Genomic DNA, 11,518 nt, shown 5'->3' on the forward strand with positions numbered 1-11,518 from the left:
AGCGCGTGTTTCTTGTCATCGTTTGCGAGGAGCTGTTAGTCAGTCGGCGATGATGAAATGCAGCATGTGGCAAACATCTCTGTAAATCAATTTGTGAGCAGTGTGGACATCTGTGGTTGCATTTTGCCTTCATGCTGGGAGCTCAGCTAATTTCATTACATACCTAGAAACTGTAGGATTTATCCTATTACAGAATTCCGTAATACCAATTAGAACCTTTTGTTTAGTAAGGGAAAGGCATGAAATTGATGCTGGTGAGATGTTCGGAAGTAATCCCCTGCTCTCTTTTCTTTCCGTAGGACTGTGTGCTTTTACTGCCAGTATCCTAGGAGGACACTCATGGAAGAAAAATCAACAGGAATTAAACATTCACCTATAAAAGTGTGCGTGTGTTTGCTGCTTCCACACATTAACCGCATGGTTTTTATGCAAAAACAAAACAAAAAAAACAAAAAAAATTAATTTAGCATGAGCCAATTTACAGAGCATGGAAATTCACTTTCATTCCCAGGATTGGAGAGTGCGCAGTTAACAATGCAGTGTATATACAAGATGCCATGCTGTTAACAGCTTATTTCAAGCAGTTTGATGTCATCACAAAAGAAATAAATTCCTGTGGCCAGAGGGGATGTAAGAAGATGAAATGGTTAAACCATGGAAAGACACTAAAACTACTAAACTCCACAACAGCTCGCCTTATTTTTCTTGGACCCAAACTGTCAGGGTATAAAACACTATTTGTTTCTTTTTTAAACATCAATAGTTTTGCTGTAAATAAATAACACTGTATAAATTCTAACAAAATAGAATAAATGTTGATAAGGCACTGCCTTTTCGATCACAAACAGAATATTGCAAATGCATTGAGCAAGCTAGGTGTCTCAGATGGCTACACCTACCGGGATATTCTGGGTATATCTTCACAGATTCTTGTATATTAGCAATTATAATGTTTGTATATGCAAAAATGCTAGCTTGATTTTAAAAAAATCTTTAAAATCTGCTGCAAATTTAAATGATTCCCAAAATGAGGAATTCTGTAGTTCTGTGAAAATTTTTCTTCAGAGTACTAATATTTTGATGCATGTGTTTCACCTTATTTTGATTAAATCTTTTCCAGTTTTGCAAACACTATACTGCAACATGAAAAATAAGATTTTATCTGTAAACACAAAGCCCTTCATCTAATATTTGTTGCTGTTGCCAATTTTTCAATGAAATGACCTAAAAAACATAACATATACAGTAGTTGCATTATGGGGAGGGGGGTGCTATCTGTTCTCGCTTTATAACGGGGGTAATGCTTGCAGCTTTAGAAGTGGGTTGGTGCTCTGATGAGCACAAGTTTGGGATATTTTTAAATGAACTGAAGAGAAATTATTAGCTAATAGACTGGCAGCACGCTGTAAAATTATTACTGTATTGTGTACTGGCTATAAGATGTAGAATCTTTCCGTAAGCCAATCATCTGTAATCATCCTAGCAGTGTAATATTAGGTTGTTAAGGCTGCTGTGTTTTAAAGGGCATTTTTATTTGGGTTTTGGTGAAATACTTTAATTTGTTGATTATATTCATATGGAAACAGCATTCATTGATAATAGCTCTAATTACATATGTATGAAAACAACAAACACTGGATGATCTAGTTGATTATTTAAGCATAAAATAAATTGTGTTAAAACTCTTGGATAATGTGTATTTTGCAGTGTTATTGTACCCGATGTAACTGTGTCTTCAGCATGTCAGCCAGTAATTATCGCTGGCTTCTTGCTACTTTTCCTCTCCGTCTCTTTTGTCTGAGCCACCTCCTCGGCTCCCGGCGTGGCTGGCCGCCCCTCGGCAGGCTTTCCCGCTGGGGGAGCAGCAGTAGGACGCAGCAGCCATCATGTCCGCAGCAAAGCGAAGGAGACCCCACCTCCACGGCACGGAGGAGGCCTCCTCGGAAGCGGGAAGGACCGGGGCAGTAAGCTACATCCAGCCTCTTCTCCAGCGCCCGTTCCCTCTGGACCTCCTTTAGTTCCTCTYGCCCCATCGAGAACCGGGAAAAACCCTGCTGAAGCAGTCTGGATCCCGCCGTGTAGCAGCCAGACCAACCACCGACCTGCGGTAGATGACATAAATGAAGTGTACGTCTCCTGTATATTGCACGCGCTGCCTCTGTGTTGTAGGTGACGGACCATTTTCTATATATATGTAAAATGTTGCCAAAACAAGCATCGATACACAGTCACTGCTCGGGACTGCAGTCTTCTGCTTGGGTGCAATAAATAATTTGTGGTGCTCAAGGTGCAGTTTTACCTGGCTTCCAAGGCAACATGGAAATGATGCGTTTTGCCCCAGCTTGGCACCTGAGGAAGCACCACTGCTGCAGGTACAACTCAGTCTGCTCGTTTGGGCTGCCTTATGCTGTAAATTGCTCCGCACAGGAGCCTGCCGCTGGCCAGCAAAGCGCTCGTGCAACGCGCTTGGCTTCAACAGAGCGCAGCAGGTTCTGCTTGTCAGTATTTTTAAGGTATTAGGGCTGGGAATGTTTGAAGCAGTGACTATAAATGAAGCATTCTTCCTAATTTTAGCAGCCGGTCTGTGCTGCGATGCACTTTTTACCTAACCGAGGATACTGCTGGTACAAATCCCAGTGACTCCAGTCCCTGCGTCAGAGCGTTCAGAGGGCAAAAGCTGCTTACTCCAGCAGAGAGCAAACGCACGCTAGCGCAGCTCGCGAGCCACGAAGAGCAGCAATCCGTGCTTCCCGGAGACCTCGCCTCCCGGGTGCCTTCCCTCCCCTCTGCAAGTGCTGGCATCGCTCATGCGAGGAAGAACACTTTGAGTGAGCGCAGGCAGCTGTACGTGCTTAATGTTACATCACGCGTTTCAGAGCGGGAAGCAGAGGCTGCGGTCGCACCCGCAAGGCGCAGAGGGCCCTGAGCGCAGGCAGCAGAGGCGGCCGCCCCTGCAGCGCGGCAGAGCTGGGGGCGGCTGCTGGCGCGGCCCCTTCCTGCCTGCAGAGCTGCTCGTGGCCCTCAAAGCGCCCCTGAGCGCGTGCTGGCTCGTTGGGCATGGGCGAGCGGCCAGAGGGGCCCAAGCAAAGCTTCCCAAAAGCCGCGGGAAAGGCCGCTCGCCCAGCGTGGAAATTCAAGGCCTGAAGCCTGCCGCCCTCGCTCTCCGGCGGCCGTGGGAAGGCTCTGCCTCCAGAGCGGGCGCAGCYGGCCGGCTCCCGCTAGGCGCGCTGGCCTCACAGCCGCTCGTGGCTCCTGGGCACCGGCACACGCGGTATCGGTGATGAAGGCAACAGAGTCAACCCTGAAACAGCAACCATATAGCCAAATTGCCAGAGCTTAAAGTTTCCCATTAGCTGTTGCACAAACAGAGGGTTTCCTCAGTGTTGGTTTATTTTGAATGTTTTGATTCAAGCACTAGCTCAGGACATTTGGCAAAAAACAAGATTGAAGCCATTCTGTTAAAGGAAACAGAAATCCTTCCGTAACAGCGAGCAATGCAGACAGCCCCAGAGGGAGGGCCTTACCTTTAGTATGTGCTTTTGTCTGTTTTCGTATTTTCTCCAATGCGAACGTTCCCCTTACAGGCAAAATTGTAAGTCATGGGACTTTAATTGCATCTATTGAAATAAAGTAGATTACTAAATACCGCGTTCTTTTTATCCTTTGATTTTTGCTTCAGTACTACCTAATGATAATGCAGCATAGTACTCTGCAGTACTACTTCCGTTTCTGAAAGAGTATCAATTGTATTTTATTTGTGGCCGGTAATAGTTTTAATGTCAGAAATTATTAGAGCTCCTGCTGCGCTGAGATGACATGAGCAGGATAAATGGCATCCACTTGCGGGATTGCAGCGCCCCGCTAATTAATGCCCATTTCCTGGAGGACTGTTTAACTCGGGCTTTTGTCTGCAGCGGCGCGACGCTGGGGAGAGCGACGTGCCCGTTTGAGGCAGGCGAGGGGCCGCGCGGGGGGCTCCCGGGCGGGAGGCGAGGCAGCGTTTGGTGGGGGCCCCAGGTTTCGTTCCCGTGCACGAGGCGCAGCCGCGGAAATGCCACCGCTCGTCCTCGGGCCCCGGGTCTTGCGCTGGGATCACGTAGCAGGGGCGGGAGAGGGATTAGAGGAGGGGACGGGAGCCGTGGCGGGGCCCGCTGCTGCTGCCGGCCGCCCCACACTCCCCGGCCCCGCGCCGACCGCCCCGGCCGGGACAATAAATTTACAAATCTCTGTTCACTTGTGCAAAACTCTGATAATTTAAATTTAGGTGCAAGTGTGGCAGTTTTCTGTTCGTCCCGCCGCAGTGACGTGGACGCTGGGGTAGAGAAGGGGCAGACGGGAAACTTGGGTCCAGCCTGCTACAGGGTACAAAGTGCTTTACATAAAAAAAAATGCGTGAGAAAAGGGTTGGTGAGTTGCTCAAGAAAACCTGATATACGTGCCACATTTTCCATAACTGCTGATGCTAAAAACAGGATGCTAATTGTGCATGGCTCTGTTTATTTGACCCTAAATCCTGGAGGAAGGCGAAGATTTATAATAAAAGTTTTATTGGTACTTTTCCCATCACGCTGATGTTCAATTATTGAGAGCCAGTTGGTCTATAAAACAGCAGTGCACAGCGGCCCACTGTTCACCGGCTTCCTTGGAAAGCTTCCAGGCGCTGGATATTGTTCGGGTGCAGCCAGAACAACAGAACAAACCTATTACGAATTCCGACAAAAATTCCCTGGGAAAAGAAGGATAGAAAAGAAAAGCCCAAGAGCAGAAGATGCATTAGCTGCTGAATTGCTACCGCGTGGCAGATTTTCATAATCATAGATTCTGGCCTCCAGAGAGATTTCTTTTCTAATACAGGTTTCTGCTTAAATAATTGTCAGTCAGAAGAAAAAGCAGCGTATTTCATTATTTTACTCTGAATTGTTTCTTAGAAAACATGTCTTATTCTGCATCAATAGACAGCTTAATCCATGATATTAGTGAATTGGATTTTTTCTGTTCATACAAATGTTTTTCAAATTATAAGTTTTCCCCCGTAACCACCCTTCCACAACAGTAAATCTCTACATATACCAGCAGCCTTCTCGTCTGACTGTTCTCTTCTACACGGATCACATTTTTTTCATATTGCTTCAGTTTATTTTCCTTTCCTTTTTTTTTTTCCTGTTTCTGTCAGGTACTCTGAGTACTGTACAGAAATTTTCCTGGGGTTAATTAGCTTCCATTAGTCTTTTCTCTTTTCAGTCTCTAACTACTGAATATTTTAATAAAATTGTATTGTTATAGAAGTTCTTCCAGCTGATTAATGGACCTCTGGAATTACATTAAAGATTATATTAAATCTCTGAACACACCTATTCTAAGCCATCATCATGACTACCAATATATTTTATATAAATATTTCTACTGTTGATGTGAGTTTATGAAATACTGTTTCTAATTGCCCATTACCTCCTGTAATGACAGTTTCTGTTAAGAAATTCCTGCCTTTTTATTGCTGCTTCTTGATGTGAATATCTCTGCTGATATTATTACAGTGTTGATGACATTTTAACATGCCTTATTTGGACCAGTTCTCCCCTCCACCCTTATAGTTGTGTTTACCACTGCTACTACCGAACATCTTAAGGCTTCAAAAGGGGGTTTTGCTAATTGTGCTTATACCACGTATTTGTACTTTTTAATTGGTTTGGTTAACGTTTTACTGATGTGCAAAGCATATGGGTTGGGGTTTTTTTGTGCTAATTAGGATAGCATTTTCTCTCCCTTTTTAATCTATTAATTTGGGGTAGTTGGGTATAATTGTAATTAAATATATGGGTGCTGTTTTTTAAATGACTCAGATGCTTTCAGGAGAAGAAGGATGCCGTCTCTGATGTGAACATCAAGGGCCCCCGAGCGTTACTCCCACTCTGCCAGTGAGTCAGCGCCGGGCGCTGGGCGAGCGCCTTCGCCCGCTGCCTCCCTCTCTTGCCTTCCAGGGCTGTTGTGGGAATTAATTAGATAATGTTTCGGCACAGCTTTGAACTGGAGAGCACCACAGAAGTGCCAAGTTACAATTTATTATTGTGAAAGCAGGCGCACTGGCGGAGGAGCCAGGCCTCTGACGCAGTGGGAGCAGGGGAGAGGGCGGCGAGGAGCCCGGCGTTCGGGAGGCTCCGATTTGGGAGGGAAACCCCTCCTCGCGCTTCTCTTTGCCTCCTCCTTGCACCTCAGGGCTGCAGTACTGTCAGCCCGTTCTGGGTATTTTTCCCTGCAAGCACCACGAACGTGTTTTTGTGGCYGCAGCCGCTCGTCGAGCCAGCCCGTTGCAGGGGCTGGGCTGAGGACGTCGGCTGCATCCGCCGGTGCGCTTTCCAGGCTAGTTTTTGTGTCCGGAGCGAGAGAGGCATCTGCCAAGTCCTCTCAGAAATTATATAGCTCTGAATCAGTAAAGCACTTAATCTTAACGTTGATAGGTCTGAAGAGCAGCTTAAAGTTAAGCGTACTAAGTGGCTTGCGGGATAGCAACGGACTTAAGCAGACGCATGAATGTTTTGCTGACTCAGGTTTTCAAAATATTGAGGCTTATATATATATAAAAAATATATATGTATTTTATATATATATATAAAAAATATATCTTCAGCAAGACACTCGCACATGAGTAGTCCCATTGAAGGCAATGGAAAGGTATACGGCTGTATATACACAACAGTGTATATATATACGTACCGACGGCGCAAAGGTATAAGGAGGTGGAGGTATAGCGGGTGCAGGTGTGTTGCTGTACGCAGGGCTGGCTGGGTGATATAAAGATCCTTTCCAGCCTTAACAGGTCTCCGCGTGTCAGAGGCGGCGGCGGACAAGGCATGGCCGGGGCTGGGCCCAGGGCGGCGCGGGGCGGCTTACGGCTTCGTGGGCAGAGGCTGCTGCCATTTCCCCTGACTTTCGTACCATGTTTACGTGGCAACATGATGCGCTCTGGTCGGACCGACATATGGGCTGCTTAAACTAACCTTTCTAAGGAAATATTATCTGTTTCTGAAAAGAGGGAAAGGCCCTCATGACTTTTCTTGTGATTAAGAAATTTAAAATTAAATGACCTATGCTTATATTCCCAGGCAGACAGGAAGAATAATTACTTTACAGAGATGCAATTCCATCATATGTTATAGCCATTAAAAAGATTAAAATTTGAAATTTACTGTGGCGCAGAACAAAAAAGTAGTATAGTTAGAGATAATGAAATCCTTACTTGCCATTAATGGAAAAATTACTGTTGTTAAAAGACCCCTTCATAAATAATTGAGAAACCAATTATACAGCCTTGGTGACTAATTTATCCAGGAGCAATATGGACCACATTATTCCATATAATGAACAGCATGTACGCGCCTTATATTTCACTACAACTCATTCCTTTATTCAGCTGCTTCTTGAAGAAATAAAAAAATAAAACTAATGCATGTAGTAATCAGAAAATACATTATCTAAAATGAGACATGTGCATTAATATATCTTAATTTAAAACAGTTTTACAGAAGTACAGAGGCCTGAATTAACATGCCACTTAGTGTCTGTGCTTTAAATGGGAGCTGGGCTTCACTGAAATGCGCTGTCAGTGCTACGGCTTTTAAATGAGGTTTTGCGTTAGCTCTGGGCTTGGATGGACGAGGTGAGGCCCAGCCTGCTCGGCTCTCGGGTGGCTGATAGCAGCTCGGAAGAACGGCCTCTCCGTGAGCCCGGCTGCAGTAACTCTGCTCTTGCCGGCGGAAAACCCCCCAAACTGGCTGTGCTTAGATTTTCTGCTGGATTTAAACGTTTGTATTATTCAAGCTGCTTGGGAAAGCCGTGGCATGCTCTGCAATACTGATCTCAGCTATCTGATTATGCACCTAATTTCATCGCAAATCTTCTTACAGCAGCCAGCAGCAGAGTTCCCTTTATTGGGTATAAGATGTATTCCAGTAAAAGCATATAGCTTTCCACACCTCAGAAAATGATCCTGAATGTAAATCAACTCTTCCAGAAAGGAATTTTCTTCCTCTTGCTAGTCCCTGTGCGTTATCTGATCTGGACAAGGAAAACGCTTCTAATTCTGGCAAATACTCAGGCAGGAGATTGATGTGATTAAGGTTTATTTTTTCTCTCTCTTTCGGAAGAGACTCGGCTGCAGACTCTTCTGGAGCGCTCTCAGGTGCAGCAGCCTGCCCTGAACCCAGAAAGCAGAGGGAGCTCAGCAAACACAGTGCCTATAGCAGAAACGGCAAAGGGGACCCAGCCGCCTGCCCTCGTGCTGCTGCACAGTTGTGCAGCGGGGAAGGGGAATGGTTATCCACCTCCAACAGCACCGGTTTGCGGGCTCTGCTCAAACAAGTCTTCTCTCTTGCATGTTTTACTCAAATTCTTGAATCTGAACAAATGAAAGGAGTAATTCAGTGGCATGGTGGAGCTCGTAGTGCTCCTCAGTGCAGTCATGTCACTTTGTGCACAAACCGATATGGTGCTTGGCACTTTGGCTCACTTGAATCATTTCTAGAGGAAGCTGAAAACTGGGTATGCTGCTTGCTTTCTTTTCTTTTCTTTTTTTTTTTTTTTCTGAAATAGCAGTAAAAAAGGCACTATTTAAAATCAAAAACTTTGCCTCAGCAAAAATATGCTTTTCCAAACTCACTCAAACGTGCAGATTGCACTATGTATGAGTTCAACACGGGCATAATTTATCAGAGCACTAATATTTTTTCTTAATGCTGGATGAACTGTTACTCTTTTGAAGCTTTACAGATGCCCCTTTGAGGGAGCCAGGCAGCCGAAAGAAATGGGGATGCTCTGCAGTCGGGCCTGCTTTGAGGGCAGGCGGTGACGGATGCCGGCGCAGGCAGCCCGCACCGTGCCCCGCTGGGAAGGAGCGCTGGCGCTGCCGGAAAGCCTCGCCTGGGCGAGCCAGCAGCTACGATAAGGAGCAACGTGAATTCAAAATGCACAGCAGCCAGGTCCGCTGTAACCCAGCGCTGAATAAAGTGGAAGGAATGCTGTTAAATCTGTTTCCACGGTGATGTTATTTCCAGTTAGCTTACTTTCTCGTTTTGCCCAGAACATTGGTTTTCCAGAATCCATATCCAAGGTAACAAACAGCTTGTCTCCTGCTATAAGACCTGGATAGGAATTAAACTGGACAAGAAATATGTTCTGGAGGTGCTTAGCTTAGGAAAATCAATATTGCCTGGAATTTACCGTATGATTAGTTAGGTGGTTCAGAAGAAACGCTTCCTCCATTTTGCTGTGCCTGGTGACCTGAAAATTTACCAGTTACAGAGATTTTACCATCTTGAAATATATTTGAAAAACATTAATAGCAGAGTTGGCTGCAGGAAGCTGCCAGCTTGACAGACAGTTATGTCATTTTTTGTTCATCGGCAGTGCAAGGATGCAAAGGAAGAGTACGAGAACAGAGGTTCATCTTGCMTTAAACACAGCACAAATAACGAGGGACAGTCAGGAGGAAAGAATGAAAAATCGTACTGCTATACTGGTGCAAAGCTGTTATGACGTGAGGAAGAAATTGACCCTCCCTATTAAAAAAGAAAACCCCATGAGGACGTTATTCATATTATCTTCAAGCATGATAACTGAAATACCTGCTTTTCAGTGCCTTTTACATGTACTTTTTGCAATCTACTGAGGTTAGACGGTCCAGCTGAACTTGTCAGCTTCAGTGGGGCTTTTCCCTCACTGTGTTACTTCCCCTTTCTCGTGTGGTAGAACTGCTCTGTAGCATCTGCGCTAACACCACTGCAGGAGACTGTATGTATGTATGTCTGTGTGTGTATATATATATGTATATATATATGTGAATATATATATGTAAATAATTATATTTTAAAAAAAGGTTTTAAATTGATTTAATGGTATATAAATATTCACGTTTGTTAAAGTCTTGGGACTCCAACTTTGCACTGTGATCTGGACCAAAGAGCTGCTGTGTGGGCCCATATGTTCTCTACACATATCACAGTGCAGATTTGCGAGTGTAGGTGTTTCTTTTCCATATATTTAGGTTTAAAATCCAGGGTTTGGGTATAAGCTATAACATTATTATTTTAATATTTAAACAAAAAGTTCCATTTAAAAGCTGTACCACTGGGGAATAATTAAATCGGTATTAAAGCAGAATAGAGAGGGGTTTTTTTGCATTCATTTTAAAATGAAACCCAACATTGTTAGTAGCAGAAGGAAAAAAAAAAAAGCCCACACTGAGACTTTCCTTTACTTAGTGCCTGAGTCTGCAAACCCTTTTTCATAGCGAGTGACTCATAAAAGCAGCCGGTGGCAGCTGGGCTACCTATAACCTGTACAAATTGGGCCCCTTTCATTCTGGCCTGTACAGATAGAGGTTTTTAGCTTTAAATATTCAAGAGTGTAAAATGCTGTGAACATCATCGCTCAGTTCTCTGTGGGCTCCTTAGCTGATTCAAGAGACCAGGGTATGGGGATATAAAAGAAAAAGGTGTTTCATCAGCGGAGGCATAACGAGGCCGTTTCCCCTGTGGAGCTGTGCCCTGTGTCCCTGCGTTTGCCACGATAATCCTGTGCTCTGCTTGGTGTTACGGCTAGTTCTGTGCCACGCGTTTTAGCTGCGCTTGGCCAGTAAATGCGTTGCCTGGCCACCTGGCCCGTAATCTGAGATTACAGGTTACTCCGCAGCTGCGGAGCGGACCTGCTTGCGCGGGCCATGCGCCTTGGCGCAGCTGCCGGGTTGCAGGAAAACTGCAGTGAATGGGCAAATTAGCGAGCTGTATCTCTCTGCCAAATTTGTTTGATACAGCGGCCAACAGATTCAGAAGCTGTCAGAGAGGAGAAGACGACGGCATGGTCGCACAGGCCTCTCTTGTTAGGAGAGAAAGGTAAAAAATGTTGATTAGAGAGAGGCTGGGATGTTTCTACCAGAAGGAATTTGTTTTATTTTTTCTAATTCTCCAGAATATTTATAATTTAACTCTGTTTGCTTTGTCATGTGTGGGTGCCGTAGCAAATTAAGGCGTTTCGGATTGGTTCACAAGGGAAATCTGCCTGGATCTTTCCGTGCACCCTGGAGGCCGGCTGCAGGGCGGCTGCAAACGCTCGGCCCCGTGTGGCAGCGCGCACGGCCCCTGTGCAGAAACCCACCATCTCGGCTTGCTTCTCGAAGTAGACGGCAGCCGAAATAACCTCCCACTCAAGTTAGCGCAAGCATACAAGGTTTTCTGTCAAAAAAAAAAAAAAAAAACCCTGTGAGGAAAGCACTGTGATCATCCAGTAATTGCATAATAATAATATGGGAGTCCTGTAAAATTTTGCCTGTTTCCATACACACAATTTACAGCAGACAGAGCTGTGATCATTGCAGAAGATGATAATAATAAAAAAGAAGCGCGTGTGTCTGCGAGAGAGGAGAGCGAGGCGGCAAACGGCACGAAGCGAGAAACGACAGCTGTAAACAGTGAACACAGAGGGCAAATTTGGGGGTATTCGGCGACTCGCCGCGCCAGGCCTCAGCCGC

At 45.2% G+C, this 11,518-nt stretch overlaps 2 protein-coding genes across 2 annotated transcripts in view; both read left to right on the forward strand.

Moving 5' to 3' along the window:
• The window catches only part of ANK3 (ankyrin 3), a 207,430-nt gene extending 205,745 nt beyond the window's left edge, over nt 1–1,685 (forward strand). Inside the window, exon 44 of the mRNA XM_026069950.1 lies at nt 300–1,685. The gene's annotated coding sequence lies outside the window, so the exon portion shown is untranslated. The remainder of the gene's footprint in view (nt 1–299) is intronic.
• Nucleotides 1,686–10,848: 9,163 nt separating this feature from the next.
• Nucleotides 10,849–11,518, forward strand: part of CCDC6 (coiled-coil domain containing 6) — a 54,569-nt gene continuing 53,899 nt past the window's right edge. Inside the window, exon 1 of the mRNA XM_026069944.1 lies at nt 10,849–10,883. Coding sequence (XP_025925729.1) covers nt 10,849–10,883 — 35 coding nt within the window. The remainder of the gene's footprint in view (nt 10,884–11,518) is intronic.

The sequence above is a fragment of the Apteryx rowi genome, unplaced genomic scaffold, assembly GCF_003343035.1.
Source record: "Apteryx rowi isolate R43461 unplaced genomic scaffold, aptRow1 scaffold_30, whole genome shotgun sequence".
Lineage (NCBI taxonomy): Eukaryota > Metazoa > Chordata > Aves > Apterygiformes > Apterygidae > Apteryx > Apteryx rowi.